At 41.6% G+C, this 21,587-nt stretch overlaps 1 protein-coding gene across 5 annotated transcripts in view; it reads left to right on the top strand.

The window, feature by feature from the left end:
* The first annotated feature begins 3,090 nt into the window (after nt 1–3,090).
* PTPN4 (protein tyrosine phosphatase non-receptor type 4) overlaps nt 3,091–21,587 on the top strand; it is a 143,406-nt gene continuing 124,909 nt past the window's right edge. The window contains exons 1-2 of one of the 5 annotated variants that reach the window (XM_084774681.1): nt 3,091–3,790; nt 13,310–13,419. In XM_084774681.1, coding sequence (XP_084630807.1) covers nt 13,367–13,419 — 53 coding nt within the window. In that variant the 5' untranslated portion in view covers nt 3,091–3,790; nt 13,310–13,366. Of the gene's footprint in view, nt 3,791–3,910; nt 4,045–13,309; nt 13,420–21,587 lie in introns of those variants that run through there. The other 4 variants (XM_084774677.1, XM_084774679.1, XM_084774680.1 and 1 more) reach the window with 4 other exon arrangements.

A 21,587-nucleotide genomic window follows, 5' to 3' on the forward strand; every position in this document is an offset into this window, starting at 1 on the left:
GAACTTATTGCTAACTTCATCCATCATTGAGCAGATATGAAGGTGGGGCGTGGTTGAAAGGGTTTTTTGTATCGTTTTTAAGACAGGGCCTCATGTAGCAAGGATGACCTTGAATTTCTGACCCTCCTGTTTCCATCGCTTGAGTGCGGCCATTTTACACATGGATTGTCATGTGCAGGTTTATGCTGTGCTGAGGATCAAACGCGGGGCTTCATGAGTGTAAGGCAAGCGATCTACTAACCAAGCTACCCGAAAGCAACTCTATCCTCCTCTTTCTCTTCCTCTCTTGGACGATTACTTGCTCTTTCTTTCCCAGGGATGCAGGAAGGCCGGGTTAGGATGGACTTTGAATTTTCTTTTCTTCTTGTTTTCTTTTTGTTGTTGTTGTTGTTTCTGTTTTTGTTTTTCGAGACAGTGTTTCTCTGTGTAGTCCTGGCTGTCTTGGACTTGCTTTGTAGACCAGGTTGGCCTTGAACTCACAGAGATCCTCCTGCCTTTGCCTCCTGAATGCTGGGACTACAGGCGTGCACCACCGTGCCTGGAAAACTCAGAAATTTCTAGGAATGGCAGTGAATACCGGTACTTTAAAGGCCCATCTAGGTGATTTCCATTATGGAAGCTCTATCCGGGAAGTTATTCTGTTTATGTGACATATCCTGAGTAAGCAAACACAGATAGGGAAAATAGATTATGGCCTGGTAGAGGTTTGGGAAGAAGAAAATAGACATAGGATGTCCTTTGTGGGTAGTGACAGTTAGTACTGATGGTTTTGAGGTAGAGACAGTGGTGGCGGTGGCAGTGGTAGTGGTGGTGGTGGCGGCGGTGGCAGTAGTAGTGGTGGCAGCGTAGTGGCAGTGGTGGCAGTGGCAGTGGTGGTGGCAGTGGCAGTGGCAGCGGTGGTGGTGGTACAATTGTGATTGGCTCAACATGCCTGGCTCTGGGGAATCTGAGCGCAGGTCTTCATGCTTGTGCAGCAAGCATTTTACTGACTGAATTATCTTGCCAGGTTCTATTTCAGCTACCCGCTAGTGATTCAAACATTTTGTTCTTTTCTTTGACTTCTATTTTTCCTGCCAGGCAGTGTCTTCAGGCATTCTGAGGGCTCCAGAGATGACTAAGAGGCTCTGTCTTAGGTAGGAGCAGTGATCAAATCATGGACTATCAGCACTACCCGCCCAGAGCTGAGCATTGTGCAGAAAGATGAGCATTGTGAAAAACAGCAAAGGGATGTTTAAACCTTGTCACAGAAGGAAGAAATTATTTCCTACTGCTTAACCCTGGCGAATTCTCTTTGATCTTTTGTTGAGGGATGAATGGATGCCGACAGGGGTCAGATAAGAAACATTGTAGGGATGCCATGACCAAAAGGTTTCAAAATGGAGGAGGAAAGGCTGGAGCTGCTATCACCCTGTCCCACCCGCATTCTGAGACAGAGGCTCACGTAGCCCAGGCTGGCCTGGGACTTGCTGTTAGCTAAGGATGTTTTTCAACTCCTGATCCTCTCGCCTCAGCCTCCTACATGTCCAAGTGTCCATCACCAGCTGGACAAGGGAAAAAAAAAGTAGGAGCAGACTGAGAGTGAAGACGCTGATATCAACTGCTATTTTCCACAGTTTCGTACAAATTCTCTCATTGGTGAAGTCACTTTGTCAACGTGGAGAAGAGATAAGCACGGCGTGGTGGCGCACGCCTTTAGTCCCAGCACTCAGGAGGCAGAGGCAGTTGATCTCTATGAGTTCCAGGCTAATCTGGATTATAAACTGAGTCCAGGACATCCAGGGCTACACAGAGATACTTGTGTCAAAAAAGCTCCTCCCCCCTCAAAAAAAAAAAAAACTGGAGAAAAGATAAGATTTGCATCATGTGGGTGTTGGGTGTTGAGGACCTTGTACATATGTTAGGCAACAGCTTTCTCAGACCCCTGAAGAAAGACACATTTATTTATTTATTTATTTATTTATTTATTTATTTATTTATTGGAAAGGTTTCTCTGTGTGGCCTTGGCTGTCCTGGAACCCACTCTGTAGTCTAGGCTGCCCTTGAACTCAGAGAGATTCTGGAATGGTGGGATTAAAGGCATTAAGCACTACTACTCAGCAAGACATTTTTATAAAGATGGTCTCTTGTAGGAACAAAGGTTAAGATCAAGAACTAATAAAAAGCCTGGAAGCAGAAAAGAGCATTGAGTCGCCCCCCTGACCCCCCTAAAAAAAGAGGCAAGGACCTTTGAGATGGGTCAAAGGGTAAAGGAAAGGAATGTGCTGCCAATTTCTGGGACCCACACGGGACTACCAACTAACTCTCAAACCTTGTCCTCTGACTTACACACACATACACACACACACACACACACACACACACACACACACACACACACTGGAGCGTGCATGCTTTGGGTGTATACTAAATATACAAGTGTAAAAAAAATTACAAAAAAAGAGGCAAAGACAGAATGTGAGGGTCCTCTCAAACCCACTCTTACATGGTCACCGTAGGAATGTCCTGTCACCAGCGAGTTTGTATCACCCAGAAAATATGAGAGCATGCCCTCCTCAAGGCCACGGCAGGACAATACCAACTCTCATTCTTAAAACGACTGAACGACTTTGATTTTAAAAAGCAGCGTTCCTGGCACCCAGGAAGCATCTGTCCTTTGTTTTATCCGTAAACGCCTTTTGCTTAGGCTTTGTTTTCGAGGGCCTATATTTAGGAAGAGAAATGACTGAAGACTGCACTTCAGAGCCTACCCCCATCTCAGCACTTAGTTGGGACAACCTGATGCCAGGAAGTCCAGTTTCCCCACTTTGCGCTGTGCCCCTCTTTTGTGTCCCCAGCGTCAGTCACTAGGTACACACAGGGAGGAGGGGCAGGACTAACAGTCGAGGAACCAATCCCCGCCTGGCTACTGGGTGTGGGCACAGAGCCACGCCCTCCCTCCCCGCCCGCTAAGTCCCGCCTCTCTCGCACCTGTGAGTGCCAGCGCTCGGAGGCTGGCGCTTGGAAGCCGGGTGGGAGGAGGAAGGAGGCGGGGTAGGGGCGTGGCTTCGCCTCTCGCGAGACCGCCTCCTGTTGCTGAGGCCGCCGTTCCGAGACTCTGACTGGCCGGTGGCTGCGCAGCCGCCATGTTCGGTTGCTATGCTGCGGCCTAGGAGACGGGGCGTGCTTGAGAGAGGAGGAGGAGACGGAGGAGGCGGTGGAGGCGAGGGAGGAGGAGGAAGGAGAGGAGGAGGAGAAGGAGGAGGAGGGTGACCGAGCTTCTCCTTTGCACTCTCACACGGGAGCCGCCTCCCTGGAGTCACCCGCCGCCTCACGCCGCGCGCGCTTTCCTGCTCCGCGGACGCGACATTGTTCTTTACGACCCCGGGGACCTGTCAGCAACTGGGAGCGCCGGGACTTGAAAGAGACTTGACTTCGGCCCGGGAGTCCGCGGGCTTTCGGGGAGGCGGGGGGCGCCGCGGCACTTTTCGGGGCGCGTGTGAAGGGATTAGCTCATCTCGCCGCGAGGTGCGAGCGCGCGCCTCCCCGCGCACGCCGGCCCCGCCGCAGCCCCGCAGGATGACGGGGTGCTGGCGGCCCGCGGCCGTGGTGCGGCCGCTGTGGCGGCGGCTGTTCGCGGGGCGCTGAGGGGCGAGCACCCCGACGCGGAACCACGCGACGCCTCTTTTCCCCCCCGTGGCTGCGCGCCCGGGGCCTCCTGGCTTTTTGGATTTGGATTTTGTTTTGTTTTTGGTTTTTTGGTTTTAAAAAAAGATTTTTCTTCAGCCGAGAGGACGCGGCTGTGATAACGAAGGTAAGAGAGGCGCTCGGGGAGGTTCTTCGCTTGGCCTTCGTGGGCCCCCTTTGCAGGTCGTGGGTGCGCACCTGAAGCTCGCGGGACCAGGTAGCCAGAGCTACGCGATCGACTTCCCCCTTTTTTAAAAAACTGGGTCCAGGTGCTCGGATCTACCCGAGGTCTATAGTTGAAATCTCTGCTAGGTTTGAGTGCAAGGGCTAAAGGATGGCATAGATGCGGAGATGGAATGTTCCAGTGCTCCTACACTCAAGGTAAGGCTGGAGACTCTTCAGTATTCCATTTGTGGGGTTCTTCTGTTTTCTAATTGTTATTGTTGTGCTAATTGACTCATATAAGCTCTCCCCCTTACCCTCCCATGGTGTATGAGCACGCGCCTTTCCATTGAACTTGAGTCTTCTATGACTCTGCCGGGATCCACATGTTTTTAGGAATCTGTAGTTGGGCCCAAAAAGTTGAGATGGAGAACAGATCTGAATCGTCACCACCTTCATCATATTCAGATTCAAAGTGAGTCTGTAGTAAAGAACAGATCAGTGTTGGTGGCTTTTTTGTAAATATAAGTGCAGTGATCTGCGGTCTTCTGGCTTTAAATTGTCGTTTCTGTGGCAATGTTTGTTTTATAGCTACTTACAGGAAAAATGGAGCATATGATTGTTATTTATGAACAGGAACTGGACAAAACCTTGGTCACCTGAATTGTCTCAACACGGCTTACTGAAAATCAATCAATTCAGAGATTGAAGAGAAGCTAGAATTCTTTAAAAAAGGGGTTGGGGGAGTGGTAGTTTAATGCATTTGCTCGGGTGTCTTCAATAATGGAACAGTTTACAGCTTCACTGATAGTGTAGACGGCTGGTTCCCTGAAACTTAGGGTAGAGACGTTATGTCTGGCCTTGCATCATAGAGTGACATCAGTGTGTACAAGGTCTGTGTGTAGGGTTTTTAAAACTCCTTGTTCCAGGAGGACTTGTTATATCTACTAGCTAGTTTTGGAATGTGCAATTCAAGAAATAAATATTGAGTGTGTGACCAGATCTTGGGTCCAGATGAAATAACATAGTTTAATGGTCACATTTAAAACATGGCTGTGGAGGAAAAACAAACAGCTAATGTGTCTGACTTGTAAAAGACAGACTAGAAGACGACTGAAACGGTAAAAATCACAGCCTTTTGAAAATCCTGGGCTTCGTGAACATTAGTGTGTCAGAGGGGAAAACATGTTTTCCAAAAAGGGGAGGACATGACCTTAAACAATTACTCAGTGTTCCTAATAGACGATAGTTATATTATTTAAATCTCAAATTTGAGAATTTCAAGTTCAGTGTTCTTTTAAAGAAAAAAGTTGGTTTGAAAGGAAAAGCTTATGAACTATATAGAATCATTTTTTTCTCTCATAATATAAGGTCAATTATCTCATGAATATAACCTCCCTGCCCCCCTTTTGGTCAGAATACATTTTTGCTGCAATTACCACAAAAGCTTTTGTGTCTCTTCACTTTATTTTTTTCTCCTAACCCCTCACTCTCCCACCCCCACCCCCCCAGGCAGGGTCTCTCTGTGTTAGCTTTGGCTGTTCTGGACTCATTTTGTAGACCAGACTGGCCTCGAACTCTCAGCTATCTACCTGCCTCTGCCTCCCAAGGGCTGGGATTAAAGGCGTGCGCCACCATGCCTGGCTCTCTTCATATTTTTTATTGCATTCTTTGTTCATATTTTGTATTGACCCATGTGCATGGATAGCCCAATATTAGTGTGATCCTGTCTAATTTATAAGATCAACATAGTTGTGTATGTGTGTGTGTACATGTGTACATGACAGTATTTTTAAATTTACTTACTCTGCGTTGTGTACATGACAATATTTTATAATTTATTTAATCTGCTTTAAACATTTGCTATAAAGATTTTTTTAAACACTAGGAAGTGTCATTATTTTATAGTTTTTCTTAATATTGAGCTAGTTAAAGTTTTTTGAGGTAGAAAATCTGAGATTCCTCAAAAGTAATAACAGATGGGTATGTGACTTTCTTATCTCCCAGTTCTAATATCTTAGCTTCTAGGTGGTGGTAAATTGTGTCCTTGTTCCCTCCTCCCCCACCATGTCCTAATTGAGTATCTTTAAAATGTCCCTAGTAACATTGTTGCTTTAAATTTATGACACTAATTTCTAATTTAGGCTAGGCATAACACCAGCATCTATTGAACACATTTGCTAAAAATACTTTCTGGGTCGGATGTACTTAGAGTACAGCCTCAGGAAAATTCACTGTGACCAGTGTGGATATGATTTTTTTTAAAAAGAGCTTTAATAAACTTATATAATCCTACAAATTAGATTTTATCAGTTTAGGTATAGATGCCACCTTTTTGAATGTATAAAATGAGACAACAATAAATTTTTGTGTGATAGCAATAGAAACATTTTTAGCTTTTAGGAAAATGTATGTGAACTCTACTGATTAAGTACTGTGGTTTGTATACTTGAAATGTTTAATTTTATTTGTTGCACATAGAGTTGTAAAATGTCACATAGTATATATTATTATTCATTTAGTATTTATAGTTTTTTCTTAACTTTAAAGAGGAGATCTGTAGCTACTCTTTTGAGTAAATCAACTTTAAGGAACAAAATACTAATTAGATAATTTAAAAGAGACACTTATTAAGAGTACTTTTTCCTCTGAGAGTTACACATTGTTTAAAAGGCAAGAAATCTTAAAAAACATGTAGCAGTCTTATTTGGTAGATGCTTAAGGGCAAATAGTTTAAAGGTCTGTTTGAGTTCTTCATATTAGGAGTGCAAAGTTGGTGAATTTGTTAGGAATGCAAGACTATGTGACTTAATGCAGCTAAATATAAATTGCTACTCATAAATGAAATTTGCTTATTGAATGAAATACACTGGTTTACAAACTGAGCTGAGTTTTGTTATTTTTCTGGATTACTGCATATTACAGAGTTTTTAAATGATACAGTTCATAGGTGTTAAATTTACTGGCTCAGTAGAAGCTTTAAAAGCTTGATTTAGCTTCTGGAAGTTGGCTTTTTTTGCGGGGAGAGGCCAGTTAAAGTACTGTAGAGAAGCATATTGTTATATCTTCATGTAATGTTCAATCTGTACAGATAGTAAGAATGAATATAATGAAGAAGTAGTATGGAATATTCCTTACTGGCACAAAAGAACAGTTGTCTAGAAACTGTACAATTTATTTTATATTCTTTGAATGAGAACTCAGTATAGCTGTATAAAATACAAGATACTTACTGTGTTCATCTTCTATTTTATTATTCCCAAATAGAAACATTGCAAGAGGGGTATGAGTATTTGAAGAAAGTCTTCTAACAGGATGTTCTGTAGAGCAATAAAAAGAAAAGTGCACGCTTATAATCCCAGCACTCAGGGAGGCAGAGGCAGGGGGATCTGTATGAGTTCGAGGCCAGCCTGGTCTACAAAGTGAGTGTAGGACAGCAAGGATATGCAGAGAAACCCTGTTTTGAAAGACCAAACAAACAAAAGTTTTTATTATTTATTTAAGACTTGTTTGGTTGTTGTCATTTTTGAGACAGGGTTTCTCTGTGTAGCCTTGACTGTACTGGACTCGCTTTGTAGACCAGGCTGCCCTCGAACTCACAGTGATCCACCTGCCTCTGCTTCCCTGAGTGTTGGGATTATAGGCTACCGTGCCCAGTTATGTTAGTATTTATTATCTGTTAAGTTCCAGGCAGTGTACATATAAAAGAAGTTATTTCACTTAATCATCAAGTATACTTTTTGAGGTGTGTGTTTATTAATCCACCCTTATGTCAATCTTGTGTCATCTGTTTCTGTCCCAGTGAAATTCAACCATAGTTTAACTCTAAATCTTATTCTTTAAAGCAGTGCAGTCCAATTACATTTTCTGTAGTGATGAAAATACTTTCCCCTCTTTCCCAGATTTTTTGAACTATAATTAACAAATATGATGGAAGTTTTTTTTCCTTACCCTGTTAGATATGGTAGTCATTAACCATGTGTAGGGCATGGAGTACCTGAAGTATGCCTGGTCTATGTGAGAAACTGAGTTTGAAGTTGCATTTAGTTTTAATCATTTTAAATGTCTAGCCAAATGTGGTTGCTGGTTATACAGTCTTGAATAGCACAGCTTTTAGATCTTGCTTCCTGGAGAATCTAGTATTCAGTCTTCCACAGGTTTATGCACTTTACTTAATTCTTGAACTTCAGTTTAACCTGTTGAAAAAAATGAAGAAATTACCACTGGAAAAAATATTTCCAAGGTCCCATCTTGCTTTATAGTTCTGTAATTAATTAGACTGCACAGTGGCATTTAATATTCACAGGCATTATTTTTTAAGGTGTTCTCCCTCCCCACTGTGTTCACTCACATAAGGAATTTATTTTTGAGAAGAATATAAAGTGCACACAGAGGATAAAGGGTTATTTTCCTCAAATACTCCCCTATACAGTTGTTTGGTGAAAGCATTGTGTGACCCAAAGAATTACTTTTATCCTTTTATTTGCTCCAATACAGGGCCAAGGTGATCCTAGATAAGTGCTCTGCCACTCAACTGTATGTTGGAAGAAAAACTGAATCTTTAAAGATCTTCTTCTTCTCCTCCTTCTTCTTCTTCTTCTTCTTCTTCTTCTTCTTCTTATTATTATTATTATTATTATTAATTTATTAACATTAACAACTTTACAAAATAGAATTGCTGAATTTGTCACTGGACTCAAGAAACAATAGAAAAGAAACCTTCCCATGTAAGATACAAAGCAGTTCCTAGTACTTATCAAATTAACCTGTTTGCTGGGCCTTGAAGACTTTTCTCCTAGTTTGATCTTACGGACCCTGTTGCTTAAAACAACATTGTTTTCCCCTTCAACTTTGTCTCCTCAGTTTATTTATACATTCTTGGTTCTTCAGTCCATATACCTGTTAAGTCCTTCCTCAGGACTGACCTTTTTGTTAGACTACTGATTAGTCCGTTCATGATAATCTGGCTTTCAGGCCTGGCAGTAAGTACCATGGGGTTAATGTATGCTTCTTAAGTTTTGCATATTCTTAATTTAAAAGAAAAGGTTTCATGTGTGTGTGTGTCTTCCTCAGTACTTTTTCCACTTTATTTTTATTCTTTTGTTTGATTGTTTTGTTTTTGTTTTTGTTTTTCGTGACAGGGTTTCTTTGTATATCCTTGGCTGGCCTAGACTCACTTTGTAGACCAGGCTGGCCTGGAACTCACAGTGATCCACCTGCCTCTGCCTCCCAACTGCTAGGATTAAAGGTGTGCACCACCACACCCGCTCTTATTTTCATTCTTTAAAATTATTTTTATTTTATATACATTGGTGTTTTGCCTGCATGTATGTCTGTGTGAGGGCATTGGATCCTGAGTTACAGACAGTTGTGAGCTGCCATTTGGGTGCTGGGAAGTGAACCAGGGTCCTCTGGAAGAGCAGTCAGTGCTTTTAACAGCTGAGCCACCTCTCCAGCCTCCTTATTTTTTTTTAGACTGAGTTTCTCATTGAACTTGGACTGGAGTTTAGCAGTTTCAGCTAAACTAGCTAGCCAGTGAGCTTTTTTCCCTTGCCTAGTGCTTGGGTTACTGGTGCACATCACTATTTGCAGCTTTTGATAGGAATTCAAGTTCAGCACCTTAGCCACTGAGCCATCTCCCTGGACCCGCTTCCTTCATTCTTTCTTCTTGGTAAGTTTTTATCTAATAAGTATAAGAACATTTAAAACAAAGGTTGTTTCTTTTGTATTGTTTCATTAATTCAGTCTCTGTTTAGCAATTTGTTTTTTAAGAAAGTTGTAATTAGCTGGGCATGGTGGTGCATGCCTTTAATCCCAGCCTCTGGGAGGCAGAGGCAGAGGAAGGAGGATCTCTGAGAGTTTGAGGCCAGCCTGGTCTACAAATCGAGTCCAGGATAACCAGGACTACAAGAAAAAAACTGTCTCAAAAAAACAAAACAAAACAACAACAACAAAATGCTGGAGAGATGGCTCACTGGCTGTTCCTCCAAAGGTCATGAGTTCAATTCCCAGCAACCACATGGTGGTTCACAATCATCTAAAATGAAATCTGGTACCCATTTCTGGTGGTGTGCAGGCGTATATGCAAGCAGAAAGAACACTGTATGCACAATAAATAAATAAATATTAAAAAAAAAACACTTGGGAGGCAGAGGCAGGTGGATCTCTGTGAGTTTGGGGTTAGCCTGACCTACAAAGAGAATTGAGGACAGCAATGGCTATTACACAGAGAAACCCTGTAAAAACCAAAAAAAGAAAGTTGTAATTTAAAAAATATTATCATTTACCCCAATCACCATCTGAATTGATGTTTTTGTTTCCCCCTTCCATTTGTGTATGTTTGATAAAGTTTTGTGACCAATATACAATTTTTGAATACAATATGTTGGAAACATTACATGTTGAAGGCCTTTCAATATAGGGAAAAGATCACAGACTTTGGAGCCAGATAAATGAGTCTAAAGTCTGTTCTTATAAACCTTGGCAAATTATATAACCTTTAAGCTAGTTGACTTTTTTTGTCTTATTTTTGAAACAAGACCCTTGTTCTAGTTCATTGTTTTCTTTATGAAAAAAAAACTATATTTTTTCATTTTCCTACCTTGTAAATTGACATTAGCAGTAGGTAGTGGTTACAGATATTGGACAAGCAAATAAATTATTTACAGATTTTAGAAGTCAGAGTTCCTGATTTTAGAGTTAATGGTGCAAAGCTGTGTAAGGATATCAGGGAGACAGGACTGCTGTTCTAATGGTGCAGGTGAGGTGTGAAGAGTTAGAGGTGGGGAAATACAGAATGAGAGTATACTTAGACATGGGGAGGAAAGAAGAAGATTTGTCCTTTGGCAACTCTCCTTTGGGAAGGAAGGGCCCAATACTTCTGAGTATATTTAGGGAACCAGCGGTTTTGCTGGCACCATGGTTTCATGAGTTTACTCTGAACTTTTGAAAATTAACACTTGAAGAAATTTCACACCTAATGAAAATTCTCAGGGTACATATAAAGAACTTCTGGAACCCCCTTAACCACATTTTAACAGTGAACTAGCTATATATTATGACTACAGAAGAACATCTTGTTGAACTTGGCTTCATGAAGTAGATGTGGTGGTGTCCTTTCAGTTGTCTAAAGGTCCCTCTGGCATTGGAGCTTGTTCCTTTTTCTCTTCTGCTGTATCTGTTTTCTTTCTTTTTTCGAGACAGGGTTTCTCTGTGTAGCCTTGGAGTCACTTTGTAGACCAGGCTGGCCTCAAACTCATAGCGATCCACCTGCCTCTGCCTTCTGAGTGCTGGGATTAAAGGTGTGAACCACCATACACAGCTTGTATCTGTTTTCTTGTTGTTTTGGGGGACTGGGTTTCATGTAGTTCAAGCTGATCTTGAGCTCCCTGGACAGCCAAGGAGAGTCTTGAACTTCCAATCTTTATGTCTGTATCAAGTTTTGGTAAAACTACCTAGTCTCTTTGCTGGTCCATTCTCATCCTTAGTTCCACATTTCTGTTGTTTTGGTTTTTATTTGATTTTTGATACAGGATTTCTCTGTGTAGCCCTAACTGTCCTGGAACTCACTTTATAGACTAGGTTGGCCTCAAACTCACAGAGATCTGCCTGCCTCTGCCTCCTAGAGTGCTGGGATTAAAGCTGTGTGCCATATTCCTAGCTCTAGTTCCACATTTCTGATGAGTGCATCATTTGTAATCTGATTAGACTTTCTGAACCATTTGAGATCAAGTTGTAGACAAAATGCCTAAATATTCTAGTCTATACTTACCAAAACATGGACAGTCTTCCAGGAAACTGCCTGATCAGGAAATGAACATGTATACAACACTAACTTTAGATTTATAAGTTCCTCAATGATCTATTGGTATTTCTTTTCCCTTTCTAGTCTAACTTAGGAGCCAATTTAGGATCATATTTTATATCTAATTGTCATGTCTTTTCATTCTTCTTTTGTTCAAAAAACTTTTTGACCTTCATTTTGTGTGTGCTAAGACAGTATATGGGTCAGAAGACAACTTTTGAAAGTTGATTTTTTTTTTCTTTTCCTCTTTGAGACAGGATTTCTCTGTGCAACAAGAGCCCTGGCTGTTTGGACTCACTTTGTAGACCAGCTGGCCTTGAACCCATGAGATATCTACTTGCCTTTGCCTCCAGGAGTGTTGGTATTAAAGGCAGGTACCACCTTGCCCAGCTTTTTAAAATAATTTATTTATTTTTATTTTATGTGCATTAGTGTTTGCCTGCAGAATATCTGTGTGAGGGTGTCAGATCTTGGAGTTATAGACAGTTGTGAGCTGCCATGTGGGTGTTGGGAATTGAACCTGGGCCCTCTGGAAGAACAGTCAGTGCTTTCAGCCGCTGAGCCATCTCTCCAGGCCTGAAAGTTGATTCTCTTCTTCCACCATGTGGATTTTAGAGATTGTTAGGCTTGGTGAAAGCATTTTTACCTGATGAGTGAGCTTACTGGTCACTTTCCTCCCTTTTTAGTTCAGAACAAAATCCTCATTAACCCTTCCTATCTTTAATGACCTTGATAGTTTCAAACAATGTAGTCCTTTTATTCTGTAACATGTCCCCTTAGTTAAATGTTCCCAGTGGCAGTTCACATGCACACTGAGGACATTGTTGGTAGGAGTGCCTACCACAGAAAGATGTGCTATTCTTAGTGCGCCACCTGGAGACACAGTATTGACCCACCATTGGTGATGTTTGATCTTGAACATTGTAAGCTTATGTTTGCTGAGTGTCTCTACTATGTAAATCATATGAAGCCATGTAATGTGAAAACCTTTTGAGTTTTATATTTTCTGTTCTCATATTGGACACCAAATCCAAAGCCTTGTGCTTCCTAGGCAAGTGCTCTATCACTGAGCTAAATCTCTAACCTCTCTTTTCTTTTTGTGGTGCTGAGGATCAATCCTGGAGCCTTTACACACAGTAGGCCCACTATTCCTAGATGATGAGACACCCAAGACTGTACATGTTTCTCTCATCAGAGCTTAAACATCATCACTTAGTCGTTTTGTTTTGTTTTGTTTTTTGAAACAGGGCTTCTCTTACAGCTGCACCTGTCCTGGAACTCGCTCTGTAGACCAGGGAATTAAAGGCATGAGTCACCATGCCTGCCACTTCTCTTTTCTGTTTTTTGTTTTTTTGAGACAGGGTTTCTCTGTGTATCCTAGACTGTCCTGGACTTGCTCTGTAGACCAGGCTGTCCTCGAACTCACAGAGATCCGCCTGCCTCTGCCTCCTGAGAGCTGGGATTAAAGGCGTGCACTCCCGGCCGGCACCTGCCACTTTTCATTCTTAAGCTTACATTGTCTTTCTTTAGATAAGTTTGAGATCTATTGTGCAGATAGATCAACTATCATTAGTTATGCAAATAATATAGCCAAACTATGTAGGTAAGTTGTAGTTTCTAACTGAAATTACATTATCTGAACCCTCTGACTTCTCAATTTATTTTATTCATTATTTTCAGAAAGATGTCTTACATCTCAGGCTGGCTTGGAATTTACTATATAGCCTCTCCTAACATATGACTTGCAATCATCCTGCCCCATCTTTCCCCACCCAAGTTCTGGGATTAAGGTATGAGTCACCATGTCTGGATCAATTATTTTTAGAATTTCACTTCCTTTATTGAATCAGTAATGTAGCTACTTGGTTCAGATTTCAAAATAACATAAACAGGTCTATGTAGAGAGAAGGATGAACACTACTGCTGCGGCCTTCCCTACTCTTTATAGGTAGCCTCTTTTCCTTTCTGGACAATATTTCTTTTATGCAAATAAAACAAATACAGATTACCATTTACTTGTTTGTACATGTAGAAACACGCTTACTGTACTGATGTTTTGTATTATATTTTTTTCTATACAAAGTACACCTTGAAGATTATGACTTTAATAGAGACTTCTTTCCTCTCTCTGTCCTTTCTATCAGAGTGACATACTTTATTGTGTAAATATAAAATGAAGCTAACAGATTCTGATTACTTAAGTTCTTACTTTAGCTCTTTGGTTCTTTATCTTATATAACTAATTTTTTAGCCCCTCTCACCCCTTTTTCTGTATGAACTAGAGTTCCCAGAGACATTTTGCACTATGACGTAACTACCTTTCTGTATCTTAAATCCTCTAAGGCCTTTCAGATTTTATAGCCAAGCCAAAGGCATCCTGCTCATTCCCATAGCCACAGTGAAAATTAGAAGAAAGAGAGGAAGGCGTGAAACTAATATTTGCTGAGCTCTACTGGATGCTTTAAAATAGGATATTGCAAGGCTAGAGAGATGGCCCAGAAGTGAGGAGTGCTTGCTGCTCTGGCAGAGGATCCGGGTTTGATTCCCAGCACCTGCATGTTAACTCACAACCATCTATAACTCCAGTTCCAAGGGATTCAACTCAACTCTCTTTTGGCCTCCATGGGCACTTGGCATGCATGTGGTACACAAATATACATTTAAGCAAAACACCCAGACACATAAATGATTAATTAAAAAATTTAAATGCGTTGCAATCTTTCAGCATATGGAATAAATAGTACTATTCTCTTTTTACAAATGAGAAGGTTAGGGTTCAAAAAGGAGAGTTGTCCAGACTTTGATATCCAGATAGCTCAGTAGTTAAAATGTGTGTTGCACCTTACAGAGAGCCCGGGGTAGAGTATCTAGCAACCATTGAGCTGCCCACAACCACTTGTAACTGCAGCTCCAGGGGATCTAACACCCTTTTCTGGCCCCTGCAGGCACCTACACACATGTACGACTCCAACCCGTACATAACATTAAAAAAACTTTAAAGAATTTTCAATATTTATTATATTTTATGTGTAGAGCTGTTTTGCCTGCATGTGTGTATTATGTACAGTATGTATGCCTGGTGTCCTTGGAGGTTAGAAGGAGGGTATGATATCCTTTGGAACTAGAGTTACAGTTGATTGTGAGCCATCATGAAACCTGTATCTTCTGGAAGAGCAACAAATGCTCTTAACCACTAAGCCATTTCTAAAGCCCTGAAAGATAAATTAATTTTTTTTTTTTTGAGACAGGGTTTCTCTGTGTAACCTTGGGTGTCCTGAACTGGCTTTGTAGACCAGGCTGTCCTTAACTCACAGTGATCCACCTGTTTCTGCCTCCCAAGTGCTGGGATTACAGGCATGTTCCACCATACCTGGCTCAAATTTTTTTTATAAGATTTATTATATATACATTGTTCTACCCGAATGTACACCTGCACACCAGAAGAGGGCATCAGATTTCATTATAGATAGTTGTGAGCCACCGTGTGGTTTCTGAGAATTGAACTCAGGACTTCTGGAAGAGCAGTCAGTGTTCTTAACCTCTGATCCATCTCTCTAGCCTCCCCCTGCCAAAATTTTTTTTAAGTAAGTTTAAGCCAGGTATATTGTTATACGTTGTTACTTCCAGCACTTTGAAGGCAGAGGCAAGTCAAATCTCTGAATTTGAGACCAACCTGGAATACAAAGCAGGTATAGGTAATATAATGCTACATAGTAAGACCCGGACTCAACAAACTGTAGGCTTGAGTTGAAGATCTGTAGTTGTCCTGCTTCTGCATGTTTGTATGTTATGCTCTAGTTTTGAGTTTATGAACTTGAGTCTGCGAGCTAGAGCTCTCTGCCTGCTGTGGATGCTGGCTATCCTCTTCTAGCATTTTCTTAAAAAAAAAAAAAGTATTCATTTATTCACTTTTTCCCAATCACAGCCCCCTCCCTCCCTTTTCCCCATATACCCCCTCCCTTACCCTTCAGAAGAGGGAGCCCCCCTTCCCCACCTGCCCATCCCAACACATCAAGTCGCGTTAGGACTGAGTGCATCTTTTACCAGGGTGGCCTGGCAAGGCAGCCCCATCAGGGGAAAGTGATTGAAAAGCATGCAAGAAAGCCCTTGTCAGAGACAATCCCAGCTCTCCTAACTAGGGGGTCCACATGGAGACTAAGCTGTGTAGGGGGCCTAGGTCCAGTCCATACATGGTCCTTGGTTGGGATTTCAGTCTCTGCAAGTCTCCCGGGGCCCAGGCTCTATTGGTCTTCTTGTGGAGCTCCTGTTCCCTTCAGGACCTTTTATCCTTCCTTCTACTCTGTGCTCCACCCAATGTTTGCCTGTGAGTCTTAGCATCTGTTTTCATTTGCTGTTGGCTGGAGCTTCTCAGAGAACAACTATGCTGGGCTCCTGTCTGCAAGCATAGCAGAGGGTCATTAATAGTGTCAGGGGTTGGCTGTCTTACATGGTGTGGCTAGGCATTAATTGGACATTTCCTCAATCTCTGCTTGTTCTTCTTTATTATTGTTGTTGTTATTATTAAAAGATTTATTGGCTGGGCATGGTGGTGCATGCCTCTAATCCCAGCACTCGGGAGGCAGAGGCAGGCAGATCGCTGTGAGTTCGAGGCCAGCCTGGTCTACAAAGCGAGTCCAGGACAGCCAAGGCTACACCGGGAAACCCTGTCTCAACCCCCCCCCCCCCAAAAAAAAACCAAAAAGTATTTATTTATTTATTTATTTATTTATTTATTTATTTATTACATATGCACACCAGAAGAGGGCACCAGATCTCGTTATAGATGGTTATGAGCCACCACGTGGTTGCTGGGAATTGGATTCAGGACCTCTGGAAGAAGAAACAGTGCTCTTAACTGCTGAGCCATCTCTCCAGCCCCCTCTGCTCTTTCTTTATCCCTGCACATCTTGTAGACAGGGTAAATTTTGGGTCAAAGTTTTTTGGAGGAGGTGTTGGTGTTCCTCTCCATCTGCTAGGAGTCTTGTCTGGTTAGAGGGTGGCTCTTCAGTCTCCATGTCTGCTGCTAGTAGGGGTCTCAGCTAGAGTCACCCTGTATCCTCCCAGGAGCCTATCCTGTCTTAGAGATATTCTAGGCTACCATTTTTCTTTCTACAAGCCCTCTGTCCTCCTGCCACCATCCCCCCAGCTCCCCACATCAGATCCCCACCCTCATTTCTCTCTCCATTCCCTCTCCTATCCTGTTCCTTCTCTTCAAGTACTTCCTCTGTTTCTTCTATTTCCCCTTCTCAGTGAGATTCATGCATCTTCCCTTGGTCCCTCCTTGTTACTTAGCTTCTTTGGGTCTGTGGATTGTAGTATAGTTATCCTGTACCATATGGCTAATATCCAGTTATAAGTGAGTACATACCATATGTGTCTTTCTGGGTCTGGGTTACCTCACTCAGGATGATCTTTCTAGTTCCATCCCTGAGTTTCATGATTCCTTTTTTTTTTTTTAAATAGCTGAGTAGTATTCCACTGTGTAAATGTACCACAGTTTCTTTATCCATTCTTTGGTTGAGGGACATCTAGGTTGTTTCCAGATTCTGGCTATTACAAGTAAAGCTGCTATGAACATAGTTGAGCAAATGTCCTTGTTGTATGGTGGAACATCTTTTGGGTATATGCCCAGGAATGGTATAGCTGGGTCTTGAAGTAGCACTATTCCCAATTTTCTGAGAAAGTAGATTGATTTCCAAAGTGGTTCTCCCACCAGCAGTGGAGGAGTGTTCCCCTTTCTCCATCCTAGCCAGCATGGACTGGCTCTTGGGTTTTTGATGTTAGCCATTCTGAGGGATGTAAGGTGGAATCTCAGAGTTGTTTTGATTTGCATTTCCTTGATGACTAAGGTCATAGGATATTTCTTTTAGTGCTTTTCAGCCATTCAATATTCCTCTGTTGAGAATTCTCTGTTTAGCACTGTACCCCATTTTTTAATTGGGTTATTTGGTTTGTTGGTGTTTAGTTTCTTGAGTTCTTTATATATTTAGATATATTAGACCTTTGTCAGATGTAGGGTTGGTAGAGATCTATTCTCAATCTGTAGGCTGATGTTTTGTTCTTTTTGTGTGGTGGAGCATCCTTTGGGTATATTCCATGGAGTGGAATAGCTGGGTCTTGAGGAAGCTCTATTCCCAATTTTCTGAGAAAGCGGCAGATTGATTTCCAAGGTGGTTGTACAAGTTTGCACTCCCACCAGCAATGAAGGAGTGTTCCCCTTTCCAGAAGTTCTTTTATTATACAGGTTTGTAATAGCTGTTCTGGGTTTTTGTTTTTCCGTATAAAGTGGAGGATTGTTCTTTCAAGGTCTGTAAAGAATTGTGTTGGAATTTGATGGGAATTGCATTGAAACTGTAGATTTCTTTTGGTGATATGGCCATTTTTACTATTTAATCCTACCGATCCATGAGCATGTGGGATCTTTCCATCTTCTGATACCTTCAGTTCTTTCTTCAGAGACTTGAAGTTCTTGGCATAGAGATCTTTCACTTGCTTGGTTAGAGTTGCACCAAGATATTTTATATTATTTGTGGCTATTGTGAAGGGTGCTGTTTCACTAATTTCTTTCTCAGCTTGTTTGTCGCTTGTATACAGGAGGACTACTGAGTTTGTTGTTGTTGTTTTTGAATTAATTTTGTTTTCAGCCACTTTGCTGAAGGTGTTTATCCGCTGCAGGAGCTCCCTGATAGATTTTTTTTGGATTACTCATGATTACTGTCATATCATTTGCAAATAGGGATACTTTGATTTCTTCCTTTCCAATTAGTTGTCTTACTGCTCTAGGTAGGACTTCAGGCACTTTATTGAAGAGATGTGGATTGGTGTCCGTGTGAGGCAGTCACTCCCTGGACCTGGAGTTCCCAAACCCCAGTGATCCTCCTGTTTCTTTTCCCCTTGGAGCTAGGGTTTCAGGTGTTTGTGGGTTGTCCAGCTTATAAAGGTTTTAAAATCTGAATTCATGATTTCTCATCAAGTGCTCTTAAACACTGAGGAGCCTTCTTAGCCCCATTTTTATGTTCTAAAAAATGTTTTAGCCTAATTACTTGCAAAAAAGTTCTATAGATTAACAGCTCCAAATCTCTGAAAAAGTTTATTGTTATTTTCAGTGTTGGCATTGAATCCAGAGCATTAAGCATCTTATGCAAGCAATGTACATCTCTTTTTATATGAAAAATCACTTCATTTATTTAGTGTGCCCTCATGTGCACATATACATGGAGATCAGAAGACAACTTACAGGTTCTCTCTCCCTCCACCATAGTGGTGTCCCGAGTCTGGCCCATCTAGTTTTTTTTATTTGTTTGTTTCTTTTCTTTCTTTCTTTCTTTCTTTCTTTCTTTCTTTCTTTCTTTTTTTTTTTTAAAGATTTATTTGCTTATTTTGTATACAGTGTTCTGCCTGCAGGTACACCTGTAGGCCAGAAGTGGGCTGGGAATTGAACTCAGGGCCTTTGGAGGAATAGCCAGTGGTCATAACCTCTGAGCCATCTCTCCAGCTTCCTTTTTTGTTTCCTTTTTTCCCTCTTGATACAGGGTTACTCTGTATAGCCTTGGCCTCACTTTGTAGACCAGGGTAGCCTTGAACTCACAGCAATCTGCCTGCCTCTGCCTCCCTAGTGCTGGGATTAAAGACGTATGCCACCACAGCTGGGTGGTCCATCTAGTTTTATGTTGTTGAGTTTAGCTCAGAAAGTGTGAGAGACTCTTCAGTGAATTATAGCATTATAGCAACAGCAAAGCTAGTCTAATGTCTTATACTACCAGCGTTTTACTTTATTTCAAAGTCCAAAGCATTAGAAAACACAGTTGTAGCAAAGCAGCACCCCTCTTCCTTCTCCTGCTATTGTCTTCTCTCCCCCTCGCCTCTTTTTTTTGCTTTCGTGTCTCATATATAAAAATAGTTTATCTGTAAAGAATTCTGAGGACTGGGGATTATTTAGCTCAGTTGGTAGAGTGCTTTATTAGGATTCATGAAGCCTCAACTTTGATCCCCAGAACATGAACTGGGCGAGGTAGAGGCAGATGGATCAGGAATCCAAGATTATCTTGGCTACATATACATAGTAAATTTGAGGCTAGTTTGTGCTACATGAGACCATGTTAGAAAGAGACTGGGGCTGGGGAGGGTGGGGGCAAGAAAGACCACCAGGTTTGAGCCTTGGAACCAAATAGTGGAAGGAGGGTTCTAATTCTTAGTAATTATCATCTGGGCGGATCTCTGTGTGTTGAAGGCCGGCCTGGTCTACAAAGTGAGTTCAGGACAGCCAGGGCTACACAGAGAAACCCCGTCTTGGAAAACAAAACAAACAAACAAAAAATCATCTGACATCTACGTGCATGCTGTGGCATGAGTACGTTCCTTCAACCCTATAGTAAATAAATATTTAAATATCAGTATTAAAAAATGAATAGAGGCCTGGTATTTTCATATGTTGCTTAAGGCCAGCAATTTAATTGTTCAACACCAAAACCAAGAAACCTCTCAGAATTTAGAACTTTTGACCTGTATAATTATTTTTATGCACTTATGCCAACACAGATTAAAAACAAAACAAAACAAAAAAAACCATCATAATGTGGAGGAGGGAGTGTATGCATTTAGAGGTCAAAGGACAACTTGATGTTGAGTTTTTTCTTTCCTTCCACAATGTGAATTCTGTGGATTGAACTAAGGTTGTCAAGCTTGCTCAACTGTCTCGTTAGCCCTCTCATCAGCCCAATGTGTGGGTCCTCCCCCGACCCCCCAGGGTTTCTCTGTGTAGCCTTGGCTGTCTTGGAATTCACTCTGTAGACCAGGCTGGTCTCAAGCTCACAGAGGTCCTCCTGCCTCTCTGAGTGCTGGGATTAAAGGCTTGCGCCACCACTACCTGCCTTTAAAAAAAAATATATCATTTACTTTTATACCTTTTTTGAGTTTTCATCAGCATATTCTGTCACAATTATCTGAGTATGAGTTGGGCATAGTGTTGTGGCAGACTGTGATAGGTAGACAAGTTTGATCACCTATTTTGTATTGCCCATGAATTGTAAGAAGACTTTTTGTTTTTGTTTTTCAAGACAGGATTTCCTCTGTGTAGCTTTGATGGGCCACCTGCCTCTGTCTTCCTGAGTGCTGGGATCACAGGTGTGCGCCACTGTGCCTGGCTGACTTAAACTTTTTTTTTTTAATTCTTGAAAAAAAATCAAAGGGAGATTAGTGTTTGACCTGTGGAAATTATATGAAATTCAAACTTTAATATCAGTAAAGTTTTATTGGAACACAACCACAATGATTTGTGTTATTTGGGGCTGATTTCATGCTATAATGCTAGAATTAACTTGTCCCAGTAGAGATCACCTGACATGTAAAACCTCAGTTTTTAAAAATCTGGCTTGGGCTGGAGAGATGGCTCAGCAGGTTAAGAATATTGGCTCTTCTTCCAGAGAACCTGAGTTCAATTTATAGCACCCATATGGCAGCTCACAAGTGTCTATAACTCCAGTCCAGGAGATCTGACAGCCTCATGTAGATAGCCAGCAGTGTATGTTAATTTTAAAAAGTTTTAAAAAATTTAAATCTGTCTCCTTAAAGGAAAAGCTTTAAAAATTATATTTTATGTACATATGAGTGTTTTGCCCTTATGTATGTCTATGCATCTGTGTGACTGTGTGTGCCTGATGCCTATAGAGGCCAGAAGAGGACTTTGGATCCCATGGAACTGGAGTTATAGACAGTTATGAGCTGCCATGTGAGTGTTGGGAACTAGATACTGGTTGTCTGGAAGATCAGTTCTCTTAGCTACTGAGCTCTGGTCAAGAATATTATGCTTGGTGGCTGGAGAGATGGCTCAGAGGTTAAGGGCACTGACTGCTCTTTCAAAGGTCCTGAGTTCAATTCCCAGCAACCACATGTGGCTCACAACCATCTATAATAAGATCTGGTGCCCTCTTCTGATGTTCAGGTGTAAATGCAGGCAAAA

This window comes from Acomys minous (assembly GCF_964271855.1).
Source record: "Acomys minous genome assembly, chromosome: 1".
NCBI classification, from domain to species: Eukaryota; Metazoa; Chordata; class Mammalia; order Rodentia; family Muridae; genus Acomys; species Acomys minous.